The sequence below is a fragment of the Lepidochelys kempii genome, chromosome 4 (genome assembly GCF_965140265.1).
Source record: "Lepidochelys kempii isolate rLepKem1 chromosome 4, rLepKem1.hap2, whole genome shotgun sequence".
NCBI classification, from domain to species: Eukaryota; Metazoa; Chordata; order Testudines; family Cheloniidae; genus Lepidochelys; species Lepidochelys kempii.
In genome coordinates, this window is record NC_133259.1 from 115,732,342 (window position 1) to 115,756,961 (window position 24,620).

Here is a 24,620-nt window from a genome sequence, read left to right on the forward strand (position 1 = left end):
AACAATGCCAGCATCCCTTCCATCGACCAATACGACATTCCACAGTCATTCTGCACTTGCTGAGCCGGTAGTTGAATCTTTCCTTGCTTCTATCAAGTTGGCCAACGTATGGCTACACAACACACAGGAGCAAGGGATAGGCTGGGTCCCCCAGGATGACTACTGTCATTTCAACATTGCCAGTGGTACTCTGGAAGTCAGGAAAAAAAGTCCCGGCTTGCAGCTTTCTGAAAAGTCCTCTGTTCTTAGAGGTGCGAGTGTCATGCACCTTCCCTGATCAACCCACACTAAATTTGGTGAAGCATCCCCAGTGATCCACCAGTGCTTGCATAACCACAGAAAAGTAGCCTCTCTGTTGATGTACTCTGTGGCAAGGTGGTCTACTGCCAAAATAGAGCTGTGTGCGCCATCTGTTGTTCCACCACAGTTCAGAAACCCAATTGCTGCATATCCATCCACTACGTCCAGCACATTGCCAAGAATCTGTCTTGCATAGCAGGTGGCAATAAATGGCCCTGCATGCTTGCATGACAATTGCTCTCACAGTGGATTTTCCAACTCCAACCGCATTTCCCACTGACAGGTAGCAATCTAGCATTGCAAGTTTCCACAGTGTGATCTCTACTTGCTTCTCCATTGTCAGTACAGTTCCCATTCTGGTGTCCCTGCACTGGAGGGCTGGGGCAAGCTCAGCATGCAGATTCAGGAATGTGGCCTTGTGCATCCAAAAGTTCTGAAGCCACTGTTCATCATCCCAAACCTGCATTACAATACAATCCCATTGGCCAGGGCTTGTTTCTCGGCGATGCAATGTCTGCAGTTGTTCCATGACTGCCACCAACCTTGAACTGGTTCTCGCTATGTCCCACAGAAATCTGTTCTGCAACAAATCATCATGTGCCCTGATTATTCAGTTATTCTTGCAGCTCTGCAAAAACTGGAGGCTTGCATGTCCTGTGCTTGCAACCCTTATGACAACAGTGAAGAGCTGTTCAGGCTCCAGGTTTCTGCCAGAAATGGCAGGTAGCGAGGCAGGCCATGTGAATTCATGTGGTTTTGAAAAAATTATGGGATATAGATGATATTTTATGGGGTGGAAACAGTTGCATGCTGGGAAGTCGACCCCTTGCACCCTGTCACCTCTGTTCAACTTGTGGCCCCACCATGCATTGCCAAAGCTTCCCAAAAGACAGTGGGCTGGACAGTGGCAGCTTCCACACCGGGATACCTACCCATGGTGCACTGCACTGTGCATCAATATCAGAACTCTTGGTGAATACCCACAGCACCGACGCACAGAGACAAGTATGCATGCGCACAAGAGATATACTAACTGCAGCAGTAACCAAAATTTGTAGTGTAGACATGGTCTTAGTCAAAACATTAAAACAAAGTCACCATCCACCATTAAGCAATAGGTTTCAGAGTAGCAGCTGTGTTAGTCTGTATTTGTAAAAAGAAAAGGAGTACTAGTGGCACCTTAGAGACTAACCAATTTATCTGAGCATAAGCTTTCGTGAGCTACAGCTCACTTCATCGGATGCATTCAGTGGAAAATCTCCTCATTGTATTTTCCACTGAATGCATCTGATGAAGTGAGCTGTAACTTACAAAAGCTTATGCTCAAATAAATTGGTTAGTCTCTAAGGTGCCACTAGTACTCCTTTTCATTAAGCAATAGAAATTCAGAGAACCCTAAGAAAGGTGGTATGGGTAATCAGTTAAACAACTGCTTAACTAAGGTTTATTTTTTGCCCTCTCTCTTACTCCTGCTACTCATTCATGGTGTGAACTTCCAGAAGTCATTATTGATCTGGTTTTCAGAGATGCTGCACTCCCATTGACTTGAATGGAAGCTATAGGTGCTGACAATGATGGAAAGTCAGGCCATAGGTGTGCACAGTATTTATTATTATGCCCACCATGAGATGCACATAACAGGAGAACTTTTTGCGTGCAGTTTTTGCTATCTAAACAGCTTCTTACTTAGCATTAAAAACATTCAGCCAGAAACAGAGGCAAGCAGTTTTCACAGACCCTAATGAGCAGAGCTGCAAGGCATCTGCATGCCACTCAAATAGCACTCACATTTTTTTCTAGGCCATGGAACTAACTTGTTTTAGGCAACCAAGCATTTTACTCCAGTGAAGCAAGAGAGAAAATATACAAGGTTTATAAAACTTTAAAGAGTGGCATGTCAACCACGTAAGGTTTCAGAGTAGCAGCTGTGTTAGTCTGTATCCGCAAAAAGAAAAGGAGTACTTGTGGCACCTTAGAGACGAACAAATATATTTGGGCAGTAATTTGACTTTTAGCACAGAGTGCTAAATAATTAATTCTGTATTTATGATAGCGCCATGTTTTAAGTTAGTCCCAAAGAGCTGTCAACCCTCAAATGGTCTGATTACTTACATGGTTGAAAGAAAAGGAGTACTTGCGGCACCTTAGAGACTAACAAATTTATTTGAGCATAAGCTTTCGTGAAGCTCACTTCATCGGATACATTAGCTTACGAAAGCTTATGCTCAAATACATTTGTTAGTCTCTAAGGTGCCACAAGTACTCCTTTTCTTTCAACCATGTAAGTAATCAGACCATTTGAGGGTTGACAGCTCTTTGGGACTAACTTAAAACATGGCGCTATCATAAATACAGAATTAATTATTTAGCACTCTGTGCTAAAAGTCAAATTACCGCCCAAATATATAAAACCATTGCCTTCACATGGATTGCATGCACTTAGATTTGGGCAGTCTTGCATATAAGTAACTAGACCGGGAGCATTAGTGACAGCTGTTGTTAAGGATGAACTACAACCCACCTCTCCTTTTTTCCATTACTCATAGTTTTCTCATGCAAATCCGATTTTTTCTGAAATGTTTCCTGCTTGGTCTCAGCCCAGAAGGAAATATTGTGTGTGGAAAACAAAATCCATTCAGCCTTTTTGAGCTCTATAAATATATTTTTAAACAACAGAATATACCACATACTTTCCCCTTTAAGTTCTAATGACAAATGTGCACGTGTAGCCCAAAAAAATAGTTGAACCAGTTTTGTTCGAATATCGCCTGTTTTGCAGATCTCAATGAGGTCTAAGAATCAGGCCAGAACTGGAAAATAGTAGTACAGAAGTTTGAAGTTATAGTAATATTCTGCGGGAACTGCAATACTAAATCAGACCAGCAGCCCAGCACCTTGTCTCACACTATGGCTAGTAGCAGCTGCTTCAGACGAACTTATAAGCTACCCATAAAGAATGTTTTTCTTAACCCTGTCAGTTAAAGAATGACTAATGCCCCTTAGCAAGAGAGCTTAGAACCTAAATTTTTAAAAGTTCTCTCTAAAGTAACTGTGAATACTGTTGTTATCCATTTAAATGCCTATTTTTTCAAAAAATTCTAAGCTCTTATTCAGTGGCACTAAGTCCCCCACCTTAATAATGCACTATGGGAAAAATACTTTATAAATTATACATTATAAATTTTAAATTTTTTGTCTTTCAATTTAACTGAATATCCCTTCTTCTTGTATTATGAAAAAAATGGCAAATAAGAGTTCCTGATTTACTTCCATGACCTGAAGAAGAGGTCTGTGGAGCTTGAAAGCTTGTCTCTTCCACCAACAGAAGTTGGTCCAGTAAGAGATACTGCCTTACCCACCTTACCTCTTCCAATATACCAATCATTATTCTGGTTACCTCTCTCATGCACCATTTAGCTGTCCCATCTCTAAACTAAAACAGTTCCAATATGCACACTTTCTCCATAAACAGCAGTCTTTCTAAGCCTCTAAATCATTTTTGTGGTCCATCTCCTGACTCTTTCTATTTCTGCTCTATCAATGAGCATTAGGGTAGGAATAAAATAGATGGGAAAAGGAGAGCAAAAGGAAACCATCTTATTAACTTATTTTTTCAATAGGACAAAACACTGATCACCTTGAAAGCAGCCGAAATTATATTACATACAACAAATTACATTAAAAGAACATTATTTAAGTTGCAAAGTCAAGCACTCAAAAGCTAGGAAATGCCAGAATTAAGGTTGACTGTGCAACCTTAATTTGGTCCCCTTGTCTCTATGCATTATTTATACAGTGCTTAATTATATGGTTACATATTATTTTCCCCACAGGATCCCGATCCCAGCCTCATTCAGTGAGTAGGGGGAGATGATCCTCACTTAAGGAGCAGCTATTCAATATTTTGTTCTAACCTCCTTTTTAAAGCAACATTCAGAGAACCCTAATTCTGGAACTTTTGAGTGTTCAGAAATTTCAAAAGAAACTTAGGCACTTAGGAGCGTAAGGGTTTGTCTACATGGCCCCGCAGTTTGGACCAATCAGGTGTGAACTGGAGCACACACTAGTGTGCTGCACTGTGCTATAACTGCCCTGCGTAGACCCTGTGGGAGTGAACTAAATGGTACCTCGTTTGCATTATGTAGTCCTGTAAACTTTGAGAATTAAACTAAACTGAATTAAGGCCACTTTAATTCTGAGTAAGAGCATACATACAGGGGTTTAATACCGTTTAACTAACCCACCTTAAATTCACACCTTTAGTTAATTTGTATTAACCTTCCTGAGTGTCCCTGTTTCGACAAGTCCTTAGGCTCCTCAGTCCCTTTTGAAAATGGCACTTAGGTGCTTTTCACCCCGAATCTATAAAATATTTTATCTGCCCTGGAACTTTTCTTTACTTTGTAAAAATATGAAATCAGCTCAAAGGTCAAAGGTCAGCCAACATTTACTGGTGGCAGAAGAAACGATTTCAATTTTGAAAGTAACCTGGACATATTGTTATCCCTTTGGCTTTGAGAAATCCGAGACGGTGGAGTATTTGCTAGTAATTCTCTTCCCCATACAAATCATACAACAGAAAAGAAAATATCAAACTCGTACAGTAGCCCTTTAATTCTCACTGTTCTCTTTCCTTGAAGATTCCATAACTTCACCTTCACAGTGGAATGCCAATTCCTGTTTACTCAGACACTGCACAAATGCTGCTGCTTTTATGCAGTACGCGTCTGCAATATTTCCTCTCCATTTCCACTTGTTCGGCAATTGTCCTATCTATATGACCTTTAGACTTTAAATGACACAGCCATGGCAACATAGCTTTGCGGTGAAATAAACTATTTTCCACTGCCTGAGTGCAAGTGATCAGTGTTCCCACCACTCTGGCCACCACTACTTAATAAAGATTCCCTACAATGAAACAGCCTGCATGGGTAACAAAAGGGGGAGGAGATGGGGGAGACAGAGAATGAGTTTAGGTGAAGAAATTACTCTAGCAAGGTAAGCGATAGATGCAGCGAGACGTTCTCTAATGGAAAAATGAGAGACAAACAGCACTGCTTGCTAAAATCAATGTTATTCTGCAGGCTTATTTGGACCATTAGCAGCCACATACGTCACTAGTAAAAGAACAGAAATACATATTGGAGGCATGACTGATCAAAGAGCAGGATGGAAATTAAACTATTCCTTTTCTGCTGAATTTTTCCCCATCCAGTCCCCCAGCACGGGTATTAGAATCAGCATAGTGTGTAGTGCCACTCCTTAGTAGCTGTACGACAACTTGCACCCTTCTGGAATGAGCACTGGAAACAAAAAACCCAATTCATGCTGGATATGCCCAGCAGCAAGTTAGCATGCTCGTTGCCATTCTCTGGGGTTGCACAGCCTTCCATTTGGAAAACTGGATCTGAATATAGCATAAAGCCACAGAGCTTCTACATTAAGAATTCTGGTGCTTAAATATAAGCCTCTCTTCTGCCTGCTCTGTTTGGGTAACAGAAGGAAAAACCTCATTTGCAATTCACAGTCATAAGCATTGGCCAAACAAAGCAAAGGCCAAATTGTGATTGCCTTATTCACACAAGTAGTTCCTTAATTTAAATTCCTGTAACTGACTTCAATGGGACTAATTTATAAGTAAGAGAGTCACAATTTGGCACCCAGAAAGCACTTTTTTACTACCCAAAAGAGGTAAGCAGAGGAATCCTTAGAAGTACCACATATAGTCAATTATCTATGATTCAGTGTTACCTTAGTCTTTTCCTCTCCTGTTATGGTGAATGATGCAGTCAAACTATGCTGTATTTTGTTCTGGAAAAGATATAGAAAAGTATCACAATATTATAAAACAAACTTAGCTTAATTTATAAAATTGGCATACTGTTCAATTACTGTACAGAAGCTTCCTTCACACACAATTCAGAGGCAAACGTTTTTATTAATTATTATCACCACTTATAACTACAAAAGTCTAATAGAAAAATGCAACATACTTATCTACTGCTAACAGGCAGGGAAGCAGCTGTTCTATGGGGCATATTCCCCTCCTAACTGTCTGGCCCCACAGAAGTTAATGGTGCTCCTCATAGCATTAACTTCTGCCTGGAGGAGTGAAGGTGAATCCAAAGGCAGCATGGCTCCTAAAGGAACCACAGTAGAATCATAGGGCTAGAAGGGACCACAAGGATCATCTAGTCTAACCCCCTGCCAAGACGCAGGATTTGCTGCGTATAAACCATCTGAGACAGTTTGTTCCATTGTCCTACTTTTTCTTACAGTGAGGAAATTTTTCCTGAGCTTTAATCTAAATCTGCTATGCTATAGTTTGAACCCATTCAAAATCAAGTTGGTTTGGCATGATTTGTTCTTAGTAAATCCATGCTGGATGCTAGTGATCACCCCTTCATCCTCTAGGTATTTGCAAATTGAATGTTTTATACATTGCTCTAGTAGCTTTCCTGGTATCGAGGTCAGGCCGACTGGTCTATAGTTTCCCGGCCCTTCCTTTCCCCCCTTTTTAAAGATGGTCACTATGTTAGCCCTTCTCCAGTCTTCCAGGACCTCTCCTGTCATCCATGAGTTTGTCAGTGTTACTGCCAGAGGCACTGAGATTTTTTCAGCTAATTCCTTCAGCACCCTAGGGTGAATAGCATTCGGCCCCACTGACCTGAATTCATTCAAATTGGTCAGAAGACCTCTGATGAGTTCTTTACTTATCTCAATCTGCATTCCTTCCCCTTTATTGTCCAGGGTAACTTTGTTAGTTAGTTGTCTGGTCACATATTATTTTTTGTGAGAAGACTGAAGAAAAGTTGGCATTGTGAAGCTCTGCCTTCTTATCATCTTCCATTACCAGCTCCCCTTCTCCATTGACCTACACCATCCCTGATCTTTCTTTTTTGTCTGACATATTTGAAGAACCCCTTCTTGTTGTCTCTAACATTTCTTGCCAGCTGTAACTCATTCTTTGCCTTAGCTTTCCAGATTTTGTCCCTACATGCTTGCGCTATTCCCATGTATGCTTCCTTGGTGACATGCCCCTCCCTCCATTTCCTGTATGTATCCCTTTTGTTTTTTAGATAGCTAAAAAGCTCTTTGTGCAGCCACACTGGCCTCCTGTGGCTCTTCTTCTCTTTTCTCTGCATTGAAATAGCTTGAACTGCCAGTCCCCTTGGACTCCTTTTCTTTCAACTAGCCTAATTCAGGGGTTCTCAACCTTTTTCTTTCTGAGGTCCCCCCCCAACATACTATAAAAGCTCAATGGCCCACCTGTGCTACAATAACCAATTTCATGCATAAAAAAGCCAGGACCTGCATTCATCATCATCACTCCCATAACTGCATTGGTCGTTGAGTCACCATTATCGATGAGCAATCAACCAATTGTCTCCACCCCTGACAATTGTGTGTCAGTGCTTGAGTCTCCAAAGTCCATTCCTGTCCACTCTTTTACATTGTCAGTCCATCTCTTCTTCTGTCTACCTCTTCTTCTCTTTCCCTGTACTGTCCCTTGGAGGATGATCTTGGATCGGCCAGATGATCTTGTTACATGGCTGTAACTTCAGCCTGCACTTCTTCATGGTCGTCAGGAGGTCCTCATATGACCCAGCGCATTGGGTGATGATGTTGCGGACCTCTTCATTAGTGATGTGGTCAAAGTAGGAGATGCCCAGGATTTTACGGCAGCATCTCATCTCTACTACCTGTATTTTCCATTAAAGTTCTGCTGTAAGGGTCCATGTCTCGCACACATACAGAAAAATGGAGATGACCAATGCATGCAGCAGTTTCAGTTTGGATTCCAGAGAGATGTTCTTATTCCCCCAAATTGGCTTTGGCTTTGCCACTGCTGCTGCTGTTTGCGCAGTTCTTGCCTGAATTTCTGCCTTGGATCCTTCATCAGCGATGACTGCCCCCAAATACTTGAACTGTTCCACTGTCTCCAGCTCTTCTCCACTGACAGTGATAGATGAGCTGATCCCATCATGTTTGCTTGTGATCAGCTTGGTTTTCTCTGCACTGATTTCCATGCCATATTTTAGGGAGGTTTCAGTCAATCATTTCACAAGGTTGGCAAGTTCATCTTCACTACCTGGCAGGCCATAAGTGTCATCAGTGAACCGAAGATTTGAGATTGGTCACCACTCAATGCTGATTGTGCATATGTGATCTTCTAGCGCATCAGTCATTATGCGCTCCAAGCAGATGTTGAACAGTGTGGGCGAAAGAAGGCAGCCTTGCCGTACTCCTACAGTGTATGCTAAACCACTCTCCTACTGTGCCATTGATGAGAACTGCACTGCCAGCCTTGGCATACAGTTGTATAATGGTAAGAATAAGCTTATGACCAACATTGTAATTCTTCGTGGCTGCCCAGAGAGCTTCATGCCATACTCTGCCAAACGACTTCTTGAAGTCAACAAAGACGTGGTAGATGTCCTGCTGGTGTTATAAGTACTTCTCACATAGAACACGAAGGTTGAAAACCTGTTCTGTGGTACTTCTTCCAGCACGAAAGGCAGCCTGTTCCTCAGCAATGATATTCTCTGCTTGTGGCTTCAATCTGTTCAATATGACTTTCAACATCGCTTTGCTGGGATGGCTAATTAAGCTTAAGATCCAGTCATTCTGACACAATTGCAGGTTGCCTTTCTTTGGCAGTGTGATGATTAGGGATTATGTCCACATGGAGGGCCACTCACTGGTCTGCCAGATCTTGTTGCAGATCTTGGTGAGTACATCTATTACTATTTCTCCTCTGAATTTCATCAATTTGGCTGGGATGTTGTCAATACCTATAGCCTTTCTGTTCTTGAGTGATTTCACAGCTGTCTCCACTTCTTCATGTGGAATTGGAAAGTTCTCCTTCTCTGTTGAATCTGGGCTGTCTAAGATCTCCATTTGTCTGGTGTTTGTATAGATCAGAGCAGTAGTTTGTCTACCTTTCTTCAGTAAGACTGTTCCCTTCTTTGTCTTGAATTGTGTTAGCTTTGGGCCATCTTTCCTTCGTCACATCTTTTACAACCTGGACCTGCGTTAGGAGGTGGCAAGTAGGGCAATTGCCTGGGGCCCCATGCCACAGGGGCCCCCGTGAAGCTACATTGCTCAGGCTTCGGCTTCAGCCCGGGTGGCGGGGCTCTAGGCCCTGGGCTTCAGCCCCATGTGGTGGGGCTTTGGCTTTCTTCACAGCGAGTCTGATGCTGGCCCTGCTTGGCAGACCCTCGGAAACCTGCTTGTGGCCCCCAAGGGGGCCCCAGACCCTTGGTTGAGAACCACTTGTCTTATTAATACCATGAAAGACCTCAAAGGGACCATGATGCCACAAAACCAGGCAGAATCAGAGGGATAGACTTACTGCATAGTTGGAGCTGCTTCTCTTGTGAATCCCCTGATTTTGGACACCGTTCAATCTACTTCCTTAGTGAGTCCCCTCCCCCTTTAGCAAACTCCTTTCCCCCTTAAAAGAGGAATAGTTGGCAATGGGAGATAAACCATGGGGAGTTTCCTGGGCCTCCAGTCCTTTTCCAGTGGGCTAGAGGCAGTAAAGGGGATTTGATAAAAGGACAGACAGCTTTTTTTATTTGGGGAGGGCCAGAGTTAAATAATAAAACAACAGCTGTTAAATATAGTTGTATATAGTTGTTAAATATAATTGTTAAATATGGCTTTAATACTATGATTTAATAGTTTTATACCATGACTAAATTAATCCACTTTTAATGAAGTGAGAAAAATGATCTTTTGTTCCAAACTCAGTATTTCCTTTATTTATTAATGGAATCCCTAATTTGGGGGTGAGGGGGGAAGGGGAGGAGGAGGACAAAAAAGACCTCAAAGCCCCACTTGTCTATGCCCATGTGATATGGCCCTTAGTCTTCAAACTTCTCAGAAAACTCAATCCCAAGCAACTTCTAAACCAAGACAACAGGAAATACAGTTAGGCCTGGATGCACAAAAGGAGTTAGGTACCTAACTCCCAGTTTTGCGACCACAGCAATGCAAGAAATTCCCTCTGAACCCTGTAGGCGCCTGAACTTACTTGTCATCTAATGTTTTTTCAGTAAAAGTTCCCGAGGCACCTATGTTCCTGCCTCTGAGCGTAAAGACTGCTGCCTCCCTCTAGGTGTTCAAAGGCCTCCCACTAGGCATCCAGAGGCCCATCTCCCACCTAAGCCCCAGAGCAATTTACAAACCAGGAGATGATAGGCATTTGGCCACCTATGTTGTGTGTGGGACCCAATCCAGTAAGCACTGTCTAAGCACACCTACCAGATCAGGTCCCTCAGATGAGTTCACAAAAAAACAGTGGAGTGGGTTTGGGTCGGGGAAGAGGCAGCCCTCCCTCATAACTCATCTGAGAGGTGGCAAAATCCTGTTCAAATCCCTTCTCTCCCTCAGATGGAGAAGGAGCCTTGAACTGGGGGTCTCCCATATCTCAGGTGAGAATGCTAACCACTGGGCTAAAAGTTATGCAGGAGGTCCTCCCTCCCCAACCCCCACCTCCAGCTTCTTGCTAAAACAGCGTAGGTACCTAAATACAGGAAACGGTTCACAGCTGAGAATTGCTGGTAGAGATAGGCACCTCCCTGCAGCCCAGATTTAGGTGCCTAACTCTGTGAGAGGGGTGAATCTTAGTGCACAAACACCTGGTCAGCATCTCCCATTGCCTAGCTTAGGTGGCTCCCTGCCTAGCATACTGGTGTTTGTGGATCACTGTCTAAGGCATTTGTGTCTCCCTATTCATTGTATTAGGAGTCTGGGCATCCAACTCAGGTTTTGTGAATCAGTGATTTTCTGGATGCTGTGATATAATGCGTCATAATACCTCACTCCTTTCATGCATGGCCTTAGCCCTTAGGAAAACGCTCACAGACAACTCAGCTTCAGATCATAAAAAAATTGCACTATCAAATCAGTTTAGTGGTCCATTTAGTCTCTGACAGTGGGCAGTACCAAATATTTTGGAAGAGGTGCAAAACCCCCATAAAAGGAAATATTGCAAAAACCTGTACATAGAGGAAGTTGTTTCCTAGCCCCCCATCAATTAATGGTTGACTTCTTTTTAACTATGTCTGTTCCAATTAGTCATTAAATGCTGAATGAAAAGAGCCATTTAAAGAATTGTCATAAATCATTCTTACTAAGATGCTCTATCAGTCTTTACATAAAAGGGATTTTAATATGTATTTGTTTACATATATACAAAGACATGGTAAAAGAAGTGCCACAAACAAACAAGTACATTAAGGGTATGTCTACACTATGGAATAAGGTCGAATTTATAGAAGTCGTTTTTTTAGAAATCGGTTTTATATATTCGAGTGTGTGTGTCCCCATAGAAAATGCTCTAAGTGCATTAAGTGCATTAACTCGGCGAAGTGCTTCCACAGTACCGAGGCTAGAGTCGACTTCCAGAGCGTTGCACTGTGGATAGCTATCCCACAGTTCCCAGTCTCCGCTGCCCATTGGAATTCTGGGTTGAGATCCCAATGTCTGATGGGGCTAAAACATTGTTGCGGGTGGTTCTGGGTACATATCGTCAGGCCCCCCTTCCCTCCCTCCCTCCGTGAAAGCAAGGGCAGACAATCGTTTCGCGCCTTTTTTCCTGAGTTACCTGTGCAGATGCCATACCACGGCAAGCATGGAGCCCACTCAGGTAACCGTCACCCTATGTCTCCTGGGTGCTGGAAGACGCGGTACGGCATTGCTACACAGTAGCAGCAACCCATTGCCTTCTGGCAGCAGACGGTGCAGTATGACTGGTAGCCGTTCTCGTCGTGTCCGAGGTGCTCCCGGCCACGTCGGCTGGGAGCGCCTGGGCAGACATGGGCGCAGGGACTAAATTTGGAGTGACTTGACCAGGTCATTCTCTTTAGTCCTGCAGTCAGTCCTATTGAACCGTCTTATGGTGAGCAGGCAGGCGATACGGATTGCTAGCAGTCCTATTGCATCATCTTCTGCCGGGCAGGCAAGAGATGAGGATGGCTAGCAGTCCTACTGCACCATCTTCTGCTGAGCAGCCATGAGATGTGGATGGCAAGCAGTCCTTCTGCACCGTCTGCTGCCAGCCAAAGATGTAAAAGATAGATGGAGTGGATCAAAACAAGAAATAGACCAGATTTGTTTTGTACTCATTTGCCTCCTCCCCTGTCTACGGGACTCATTCCTCTAGGTCACACTGCAGTCACTCACAGAGAAGGTGCAGCGAGGTAAATCTAGCCATGTATCAATCAGAGGCCAGGCTAACCTCCTTGTTCCAATAAGAACAATAACTTAGGTGCACCATTTCTTATTGGAACCCTCCGTGAAGTCTGCCTGAAATACTCCTTGATGTAAAGCCACCCCCTTCGTTGATTTTAGCTCCCTGAAGCCAATCCTGTAAGCCGTGTCGTCAGTCGCCCCTCCCTCCGTCAGAGCAACGGCAGACAATCATTCTGCGCCTTTTTTCTGTGCGGACACCATACCAAGGCAAGCATGGAGGCCGCTCAGCTCACTTTGGCAATTAGGAGCACATTAAACACCACATGCATTATCCAGCAGTATATGCAGCACCAGAACCTGGCAAAGCGATACCGGGCGAGGAGGCGATGTCAGCGCGGTCACGTGAGTGATCAGGACATGGACACAGATTTCTCTGAAAGCATGGGCCCTGCCAATGCATGCATCATGGTGCTAATGGGGCAGGTTCATGCTGTGGAACACCGATTCTGGGCTTGGGAAACAAGCACAGACTGGTGAGACCGCATAGTGTTGCGGGTCTGGGACGATTCCCAGTGGCTGCGAAACTTTCGCATGCGTAAGGGCACTTTCATGGAACTTTGTGACTTGCTTTCCCCTGCCCTGAGGCGCAAGAATACCAAGATGAGAGCAGCCCTCACAGTTGAGAAGCGAGTGGCGATAGCCCTGTGGAAGCTTGCAACGCCAGACAGCTACCGGTCAGTTGGGAATCAATTTGGAGTGGGCAAATCTACTGTGGGGGCTGCTGTGATGCAAGTAGCCCACGCAATCAAAGATCTGCTGATATCAAGGGTAGTGACCCTGGGAAATGTGCAGGTCAGAGTGGATGGCTTTGCTGCAATGGGATTCCCTAACTGTGGTGGGGCCATAGACGGAACCCATATCCCTATCTTGGCACCGGAGCACCAAGCCACCGAGTACATAAACTGCAAGGGGTACTTTTCAATAGTGCTGCAAGCTCTGGTGGATCACAAGGGACGTTTCACCAACATCAACGTGGGATGGCCGGGAAAGGTACATGACGCTCGCATCTTCAGGAACTCTGGTCTGTTTCAAAAGCTGCAGGAAGGGACTTTATTCCCAGACCAGAAAATAACTGTTGGGGATGTTGAAATGCCTATATGTATCCTTGGGGACCCAGCCTACCCCTTAATGCCATGGCTCATGAAGCCGTACACAGGCAGCCTGGACAGTAGTCAGGAGCTGTTCAACTACAGGCTGAGCAAGTGCAGAATGGTGGTAAAATGTGCATTTGGACGTTTAAAGGCGCGCTGGCGCAGTTTACTGACTCGCTTAGACCTCAGCGAAACCAATATTCCCACTGTTATTACTGCTTGCTGTGTGCTCCACAATATCTGTGAGAGTAAGGGGGAGACGTTTATGGCGGGGTGGGAGGTTGAGGCAAATCGCCTGGCTGCTGGTTACGCGCAGCCAGACACCAGGGCGGTTAGAAGAGCACAGGAGGGCGCGGTACGCATCAGAGAAGCTTTGAAAACCAGTTTCATGACTGGCCAGGCTACGGTGTGAAAGTTCTGTTTGTTTCTCCTTGATGAAACCCCCCGCCCCTTGGTTCACTCTACTTCTCTGTAAGCTAACCACCCTCCCCTCCTCCCTTCAATCACCGCTTGCAGAGGCAATAAAGTCATTGTTGCTTCACAATCATGCATTCTTTATTCATTCATCACACAAATAGGGGAATGACTACCAAGGTAGCCCAGAAGGGGTGGTGGAGGAGGGAAGGAAAATGCCACACAGCACTTTAAAAGTTTACAACTTTAAAATTTATTGAATGCCAGCCTTCTTTTTTTGGGGCAATCCTCTGTGGCGGAGTGGCTGGTTGGCCGGTGGCCCCCCCACCGCGTTCTTTGGCGTCTGGGTGTGGAGGCTATGGAACTTGGGGAGGAGGGCGGTTGGTTACACAGGGGCTATAGTGACAGTCTGTGCTCCAGCTGCCTTTGCTGCAGCTCAACCATACACTGGAGCATACTGGTTTGGTCCTCCAGCAGCCTCAGCATTGAATCCTGCCTCCTCTCATCATGCTGCAGCCACATTTGAGCTTCAGCCCTCTCTTCAGCCCGCCACTTACTCTCTTCAGCCCGCCACCTCTCCTCCCGGTCATTTTGTGCTTTCCTGCACTCTGACATTATTTGCCTCCATGCATTTGTCTGTGCTCTGTCAGTGTGGGAAGACAGCATGAGCTCAGAGAACATTTAATCTCGAGTGCGTTTTTTTTTCTTTCTAAGCTTCACTAGCCTCTGGGAAGGAGAAGATCCTGTGATCATTGAAACACATGCAGCTGGTGGAGAAAAAAAAAGGGACAGCGGTATTTAAAAAGACACATTTTATAAAACAGTGGCTACACTCTTTCAGGGTAAACCTTGCTGTTAACATGACATACATAGCACATGTGCTTTCGTTACAAGGTCGCATTTTGCCTCCCCCCACCGCGTGGCTATCCCCTCAATCTTCCCCCCTCCCTGTGGCTAACAGCGGGGAACATTTCTGTTTAGCCACAGGCAAACACCCCAGCAGGAATGGGCTCCTCTGAGTGTCCCCTGAAGAAAAGCACTCTATTTCAACCAGGTGACCATGAATTATATCTCACTCTCCTGAGGATAACACAGAGAGATAAAGAACCGATGTTGTTTGAACACCAGCAAACATACACTGCAATGCTTTGTTGTACAATGATTCCCGAGTACGTGTTACTGGCCTGGAGTGGTAAAGTGTCCTACCATGAAGGACGCAATAAGGCTGCCCTCCCCAGAAACCTTTTGCAAAGGCTTTGGGAGTACATCCTGGAGAGCCGCAAATGCCAGGGCAAAGTAATCCTTTCACATGCTTGCTTTTAAACCATGTATAGTATTTTAAAAGGTACACTCACCAGAGGTCCCTTCTCCGCCTGCTGGGTCCAGGAGGCAGCCTTGGGTGGGTTCGGGGAGTACTGGCTCCAGGTCCAGGGTGAGAAACAGTTCCTGGCTGTCGGGAAAACCGGTTTCTCCACTTGCTTGCTGTGAGCTATCTTCTTCGTCCCCAAAACCTGCTTCCGTATTGCCTCCATCTCCATTGAAGGAGTCAAACAACATGGCTGGGGTAGTGGTGGCTGGACCCCCTAAAATGGCATGTAGCTCATCATAGAAGCGGCATGTTTGGGGCTCTGACCCGGAGCGGCCGTTCGCCTCTCTGGTTTTCTGGTAGGCTTGCCTCAGCTCCTTCAGTTTCACGCAGCACTGCTTCGGGTCCCTGTTATGGCCTCTGTCCTTCATGCCCTGGGAGATTTTGACAAAGGTTTCGGCATTTTGAAAACTGGAACGGAGTTCTGATAGCATGGATTCCTCTCCCCAAACAGCGATCAGATCCCGTACCTCCCGTTCGGTCCATGCTGGAGCTCTTTTGCGATTCTGGGACTCCATCATGGTCACCTCTGCTGATGAGCTCTGCATGGTCACCTGCAGCTTGCCACGCTGGCCAAACAGGAAATAAGATTCAAAAGTTCGCGGTTCTTTTCCTGTCTACCTGGCCAGTGCATCTGAGTTGAGTGCTGTCCAGAGCGGTCACAATGGAGCACTCTGGGATAGCTCCCGGAGGCCAATACCGTCGAATTGTGTCCACAGTACCCCAAATTCGAGCCGGCAAGGCTGATTTAAGCGCTAATCCACTTGTCAGGGGTGGAGTAAGGAAATCGATTGTAAGAGCCCTTTAAGTCGAAATAAAGGGCTTCATCGTATGGACGGGTGCAGGTTTACATCGATTTAATGCTGCTAAATTCGACCTAAAGTCCTAGAGTAGACCAGGGCTAAGAATGCCAACAATTAGGAAAGCAAAGCCACAGGGTAAACCTGAGACCATATTACAAAGTCAAATGAAATTACATTTCCACCAGCATATGGCACAACTTCCAACTCCTAGGAGACTACAAGGAGTTCAAGTGTGAACATTCACACATTCAGGTTAAATTATAACAAACACATAAAACAAATGGATGAAACTTTGCTATTTTCCGAATGCACAGATAAAATGGAGAGAGATCCCAAATGTAGGGAGAAAATTATAGGCTAATACACAAATAATACAGCTCTAGCTTCTTTCATCTATTGAACTTGAGAGGCCCAGTGCTATAAGTCACTCCCATCATTATTGTATAGTACTCATGTATTTACGGATTCATCACAGTCACTCAGAGAATAGTGTCTAAAATCTTGTATCACTATGTGCTGACCTCATCATTTAGGCAGCCAAGAGCAGGTTCCAGTATTCCCATACTGTGTGTACATAAATTGTAAAGGATAAAATAAAATGGAAAATGAAATACCAGTGATGAACTGTTGAAGGTCAGTTTAGCAGGCAGTGTCAAGACTCTGCCATCCCAGGTTTCTTTTGCATCAAGAAATGCAATGTAGTGGATTGAGTAGTATTCTCCAACTGTTATAAGAGAAAAATCAGTGTGTTAACTAAATGTAGATGAGTGTATTACAGAGTCATGTCTTTATTTTCTTTATTAAAACGGTAAATACAAAAGGCTTGAATAGAATCCAGTAGAGTTACACATCCTTGGAGTTTTATAGGAAAATAATGGGCTTGATTTTCTGAAGTGCTGACCACCCACTTGAAGACAATGGAAGCTGCAGGTGTTCGGCACCTCTGAAACTCAGGCTTAACATAAATAACAGATGGCAATACCATTTTAGGTTCCACTTGTAGAATCCAAGCTGAGAGTCTGCATCAGCAGAAAGACCCCTTAAAACATGGATGCAGCAGCATAAGCCACTTGCAATCCTCACTTCACCAGAGGCATGAGGGGCAGGGCCACCGAACACAGTGTGCAACATGGGCAAAAGCAGGGCAGAAGGGGATAGGAGAAAGTTCATTCTCTCTTCCAGGAAGCCTCTACTGGTGAGGCTCCAATGGAGACTTGGATGGACCTCGGAGCGCCCTTCCCTAGGTGGAATCTGTGGGGAAGGCCAGCAGCAGTACCACAGCCTCCATTTTCCAATAAGATAAACCCCTCCTCCCTCCAAGCCCCCACACACCCGCCACCAACACATGTTTAGCTGTCCCTGCGGTTACAGGGTGTTCACATGCACAGTTCACCCCCTGCTTTGTACTTACAATAGCAAATCTGGCCCAGTACGTTTTGTGACATAACTGCAATGAAATCTATATTAAGTGAGCATTCAAGACACCAATAAACATTTGCTTCATAGAGATGGTCTTAATAAAAGTGAAGAAGAACTGAACTCATAACTTGGGGGAAATACTTTGCGATGGCCTCTTGAAATGAGAATTAACTAGTAAGAGTGGTCTCCTGTACAGGCTTGTAGTTGATTCTGGGGTTGATCTTGCTCCTGTTTTATACTTTCATGGAGTTTAAGGCCAGAAAGCACCATCAGATCATCTAGTCTGACCTCCTATATAAATACAGGACATTAACCTTCACACAGATACCCTTATTTTAAGCCCAATCAGTCTAGTTAGACCAAAGCATTTGAGTCCTCAGGAAACTGAACTGTTGTGTACTACGAGCAGAGAACAAGAGGGACGATGGTGTTACCAATGCCCGAGGCCCCTACATGGCAAAGAATTGATTAGGCAAGATATGCCTAGTCAATCCTAGCAGGTGACCAGCACCCCATCCTGCAGTGGAACACGAACCCCCACCCCCACCAAGAACCTTGCCAATATTACCTGGGGGAAAATTACTTCCCGACCCCAAATCTGGTAATCAGTTTGTCCCTGATTATATGGGCAAGACACACGAACCGGGCATCTAAGAAAGAGCATTCTCTGTACCACCTCACAGCACTGGTCCACCCTGTTTGGGGTCCAGTCTCCAGCTGTGGCCAATCTCTGATGCTTCAGAGGAAGGCAAATCTTCTCTGCACCGCATACATCTGCAGTGTACTAAAGCCAAAAGGTTTTGTCACTGACTTCACTGAAGTGGAAATGGAATTTTAACTTAGAACACCTCCAAGCAATGAAGTAACTATGTATAACACATACTATCTGCAGACACATATGTAAGTCATGGCACTATCTTTGTGCCTGGAGATCAGTTTAAGGCTGAGCTGGGGGCTGACATATCAATGAATGAGAGTTACAACCAAATAAGCTTTGTTCTTGTTATGTCATCCTAGTTTAGATTTCTTCATAATGATGGAAACACCTTCCATTGGCATGGAAAACAAAATTCAGTTCCAGCTTTAATAAAAGCTGTGCCAGATGTGACAATTGTTCCAGCTTTGGTTGCCAATTCAGTAATGTAAGTCAAGTTTCTTTTCTCAGGGGGGTAATTCTTTCTAAAGAATCTCTGGGTTGAAAGCCAGTAACTCACTGCCAACAGTTCCAATACCCCATGATCTGTGCCACCAACCAGGCCTCCATTATCAGAAATGGGATGTAGTTATTAACTCCCTACCATGCTGAAGTCCCACATGGACTAATTTTACTTCCAAGTTTGGAAAGTATTCAGTTTTTAGCTATCATGCCATTGCTTATTTACTTTAAAAAAGTAATCATAGTTTAACAGCTCTGAAGATGTACTTCAAGAGGGTGCAGGGCCAATAGCATGACCCCAGGAAGCAAGAAGTTAATCATGGCTTCCTTCCTTTCCCCTCACACATGGAAATAAGGGATATAAGAACAGCTACTGGGAATCAGCAAGGGGAGATTTCCTGCAGGAGGGCAGGGCTCCACACCCAGTTTTTAGGTAGGGGGTTGAAACCAAGTCTAGAGAGGGCTTGTATTTTGCTTTCATTTATGGTTATAAAGACTTTCTCTTGTTTGTGGGTTGAACCCTATATATTTCAAAAATCTCCCTTATCTATATTTCAGACAATGCTTTAGGTCCAAATTCTACAGTCATTTTCAAGCAGGTGAACACTCATGCCCAAGTTTCAGAGTAACAGCCGTGTTAGTTTGTATTCGCAAAAAGAAAAGGAGTACTTGTGGCACCTTAGAGACTAACCAATTTATTTGAGCATAAGCTTTCGTGAGCTACAGCTCACTTCATCGGATGCATACTGTGGATTCACGGTATGCATCCAATGAAGTGAGCTGTAGCTCACGAAAGCTTATGCTCAAATAAATTGATCCACAGTATGGATCCGATGAAGTGAGCTGTAGCTCACAAAAGCTTATGCTCAAATAAATTGGTTAGTCTCTAAGGTGCCACAAGTACTCCTTTTCTTTTTACTCATGCCCAGGCAAACCCAATGGCAGGATCAGAGTCTTAGATTATTTTAAGAGAGAATTTTTAAACATAAAATTTAACTTTTTACTCAGTAAGTTATTTGGTTACCATCTGCATGACTCTCAGCTTGGATAAAGAAATTATCCAGATCAGATTTGCTTTGATATTGATCATCCAGGATTTTGTTTAAAAAAAAAAAAATCTTTCCACTGGAATTAAAGTAATACAGAAACGTTCTTTACTTGTGTCAGGTTTTGAAGGGGCTAAGTGTTACACAACTGAAGGGTCCAATTCTGCATCCACTGACATTAGAGACAGCTCCAAGCTTGGAGACAAATTTGGCCTGACGCACACCTCTGAGTTAAAAGAATATTACAACTGTAGAGTAATTAAGATATCTGGAATTAAGATATATTAACTGTTAAAAAGTGCTTTTGTTTTAACCTAAATCACCAGAATAAACAATTAAATATCCTAATTTGAAATTTTCTTGTCACAAAAATCGTCTTCACATATTGAAAAGCAGAGCCACTGCATAATTCGTTACCTTTCAGGAATCCTCTCTTATATATCTGGAACCCATCTGTAGTCTTATTACCACTGGTTCCTTGAACATGGAGGCCAGTAATATTGTCCAGCAGAATGAGATCTGTGACATTGGATGCAGATGGTGTGTTGGTATTATTTATCAGAAGTCTTACATATGCGGTTTGGAGACCATGTTGAGTAGCCACCTAAAACCAGAAATACCAATAGTTTTGTTTTGGAGCAAAATGGTAGTATTTAGCTGCAAATTACTAGGCCCACTTAGTTCAGAGTGTGTGCATGCATGTGTGTGTTAAAGCTTTTTCTTCTAGGGCATTTTGAGTGACCTGCTGACAACATCACACTCCATTTGATTTCAGACTCCCAGAGAGATTTTAATCTCCTACACGTCAAGCTGTTGCTTGGCGACAGTGCAATAGAAAAACCTGTAGTTTGAAATCCAGGATAACAGCTCATGTAGAGAAACGACTGAGTGAAAACAAGAATCTGAAAATCCCAGAGAGACCTCATACAGGAGAATTGTAATGCAATGTTCTAATCAGGTTCTGGAAAATTCATAACACTCAACTTTGGCAGCATGAAGAGAGGGCCCTTAATGCACTTCACACTTGATATCACTTCATTCTCTTGATGCAGTTTGATCTCCTATTTAGCCCCCTTCTGGGGCACCCCGGTCTGCAAGGGTTATACAGCCCCTTATTCCTCCCATCTTAGGGGCTTGCTAACCCACCTTAGGACCTAGAGGTAAGGCTACGATTTAGTCACAGAGGTCACGGCAGTCGTGGATTCTTGGACTTTACTGGACCTCCATGACTTCTTCTGCTTCAGCTGCCAGCAGTCCGAAGCAGGACTGTGTGCCCCTGCCCTGCTGCAACAGCTTGCAACTGCAAGTTGGATATCTGGAATCTCGACCCTGAAGCCCCAAGCCCGCAGCTTCCACCAGGGGCTGCAGCCGGGGCCGTGCACCCCTACCCCGTGGCATCCCAGGACTGTGCACCTCCCGCGGCTGCGGCCAGCTCCAGAGCGGTGGTTGCACATCCCCCGCTGTGCTCCAGCACTGTGGCTTCTGCCAGTGGCTGCAGCCAGGGCCGTGCGCCCCAACCCTGTGGCACAGCTGCAACGGGGGGGCTGTGCGCCCTGCCCCGCAGCATCCCAGGGCTAAGCGCCCCCCTGGCTATGGCCAGCTTCAGAGCTGGGGCTGCCCACCCCCGCTGTGCCGCAGCCCCGCAGCAGCCAGGGGTCATGCTGCAGCTGAGGCCATGCGCCCCAGCCATGTGGCTTCTGCCGGGGGTGGCAGTTGGGGTCACGCATCCCAGCCACCTGGCAGGAGCTGCAGCAGGGGCTGTGCACCCCTGCCCTGCGGCCTCCCCAGGCCATGTGCCCCATCCTGGCTGCAGCCAGGGCTTGGGGGGGGGGGGGGGGGCTAAAGCTGGGGCCACACACCCCTATCTCACAGCTGCAGCCATCTCTGGAGCCGGGTGCTATACGCCACCCATGCTGATGGGGGTCTTGGCCTATCAGTCCCCTGCCCACCCATTGAACTCCATTCCTCTCCCATATTTAGCCTTGTCCTGGTTATTTTTAGTAAAGTCAGGGATACGTCATGGTCTCTGTGAACTTTTGTTTATTACCCGTGACCTGTCTGTGACTTTTACTAAAAATAACCGTGACAAACTTTCAGTCTTACCAATGGGTCCTGGGTCCTTGGCACTAACTGCCTCCACCTGGTGGCCAGGTGCATAAATTAATGGACAATACTTATGACCTCTAAGGGTATGTCTATACTACCCGCTGGATCGGCAGGCAGCGATCATTCCACCGGGGTCAATTTATCAAGTCTAGTCTAGACGCGATAAATCGACTCCTGAGCGCTCTCCCATCGACTCCGGTACTCTACCAGGGCGAGAGGCGCAGGCGGAGTCAATGGGGGAGCATCAGCAGTCGACTCACCTCAGTGAAGACACCACGGTGAGTAGATCTAAGTACGTTGACTTCAGCTACGTTATTCACGTAGCTGAAGTTGCGTAACTTAGATCAATCCCCCCCACCACCAGTGTAGACCAGGCCTAAGACATTACAATTTCTAAGTATAAATGACATTTTATTCTCCAAAGGGATAGAGTTAAATTGAAAGAAGTGAATGGACACATGTGACGAAATCAAGGATATCAAATGAGCAACCAATACCATAGCCCTAAGTAAATTAAGTAAAAATAACACACAAAAAATATGTGTTCAAGGTCTCCCCCACAGACCCTAGGGGTTTAGTGGAGTTGGGACTCAATGAAAAATGCTGGCCTTCCTTGCTGGGGAGTAGACAGCTCTCCCATTAGGGTGGAATGGATCCCAGATTATCTCAAGCCCTGGTTGTTGGTACAGGTGAGGCTTGCTGGGTACAGGCACAGTGGAGTCTTTGGGCTCAGAGTCAGCCTCAATTCCTTGGGCTGAGAGACACAATATGGAACTGCCCTGTTCTGCTGCAGGGCACAATTCCTGGACTGCTTTTCCTCTGGCTGCTCCTCCTTGCAACCAGCTCTCTCCAACAAACACTGGCCTTACTGGGCTCAGCCCACCTACTGGGAAGTCCAAACCATGTACTTGCTCTCTGGGGCCTATAGTTGGTCACCGGGACATGTCAGCTAGACTCTGACCCTCGTAACTCTTCCTCCTCCCAAACATGGAGCCTTTCCATATTCAGCTCACATGTTGGGGCATTCCCAGCCATATCCAGGGTGTTCAGGGTCTGTAGTAGATGTAGGATGTATCTGTTATTATTTGCTTTCTGTGTATTGTACCTTTAAATTTCTAGGAGTCTAGGCTACAGCTCAAAGCAGCCATTTTGTGAGGACGTTTAGGGCAGACTGCTACTGTGGAGACACACATCATTACGCTCTCTCCCTTACTCTGATTCTTCTTGTTTTTATAGATTATTACCATTACTGTTATTTCTAGTCTAAATTTGTCTAGCTTTAACTTCCAGCCACTGGATCATGTTATACCCTTGTCTCAAGAGCCAATTATCAAATTTCTGTTTTCTATGTAGGTACTAACAGACTGTGGTCAAGTCACCCCTTAACCTTCTCTTTATTAAGCCAAACAGATTGAGCTCCTTGAGTCTTTCACTACAAAACATGTTTTCCAATCCTTTAATTATTTTCATGGCTATTCTCTGAACCCTCTCCAATTATTCAATAACCATCTTGAATTGTAGACCCAGAACTGGACACAGTGTTCCAGTAGCAGTCACACAAGAGGTACTATAACTGCTCAACTCTTACTCCGTATTCCCCTGTTTATACATCCAAGCTCTTTTGGCCACAGCATCATACTGGAAGCTCATGTTTAGCTGATTATCCACCATGACCTGCAGTGTCACTGCTTTTCAGTATCACTGCTTCTCAGGATGGAGTCTCCCAACCTGCAAGTGTGGCCTCCAGTCTACCCCACAGTTACATCACTCAGCATTGGCTAAGAGGCGGCTGTCACACAATAATTAAAACCGGAGCTTCTTCTCTCAAATATTTACATAGATTCAAACCTTCCACAACACTGTTCCACCTCTATTTAGCAGGCCTTGGCCTGGATCCACAAAGGGATTTAGCTGTTATAATACCTAACTAATCTGCATCTTGGAAATCACAAAACTCCACAACTCCTTTGTTAGGCATCTATGCTCTCTACTATCCAATGCATGGGGAGAGACAGGTGCCTCAGAATGGAATCTACAAAAGTCAGCACACACTAGGTGTGGGAGCCACCTAAGATAGCCAATGGGAATTGCAAACAAGAGGGGTGTGGACTACAGAGTCATTCTCATCTCTCTCTCAATCCGGCCCAATAAATACTATTTCTATAAAACTTCAAACAGGAGAGACTGACTTCCCAGCAGAATATCCCACTCTGATATGGCCCTGACCAGAGAGATGAGAAGTCCCTGTTCCAATCTCTTCTCCTCATCAGGCAGAGAAGAGAACTGAACTGAGGTCTCCTACACCCTGGGTGAGTTCCCTAACCATTAGGCTAAAGCTTACAAAGGAGGCTTCCTCCTGCTCCCTCGCCGTTTTGTGTGGAGGTAGGCATGCTCAGAGCACACCTACTGGATCAGGCCCCACATGCTTAATTCCTCCCATGTTCTGCAAAAAATGTCTCCACTGTGAGGACAGGGGCACAAACAGGCTTCCATAGCCACCTTTCATGTGTGGCTCCTGTGTACACAGACGTGTGCTGTTTCTTTACACCTGTATCGGGGGGGGGGGGGAACCTGGAGAAAATTCTAGGCAAATTCCCTAATGTGAAGTAAAAAGAGAAAGTAGTTTAACGGATAATCCAATTTTCCATACTCTAATAA

The 24,620-nt window shown here is 45.0% G+C and overlaps 1 protein-coding gene across 6 annotated transcripts in view; it reads right to left on the reverse strand.

The window, feature by feature from the left end:
* The window catches only part of EVC2 (EvC ciliary complex subunit 2), a 169,200-nt gene that overhangs the window by 123,677 nt on the left and 20,903 nt on the right, over positions 1–24,620 (reverse strand). For all 6 annotated transcript variants that reach the window (XM_073342528.1, XM_073342529.1, XM_073342527.1 and 3 more), the window contains exons 5-7: positions 20,274–20,460; positions 16,850–16,959; positions 6,052–6,111 (exon numbers count right to left, since the gene is read on the reverse strand). In XM_073342528.1, coding sequence (XP_073198629.1) covers positions 6,052–6,111; positions 16,850–16,959; positions 20,274–20,460 — 357 coding nt within the window. The remainder of the gene's footprint in view (positions 1–6,051; positions 6,112–16,849; positions 16,960–20,273; positions 20,461–24,620) is intronic.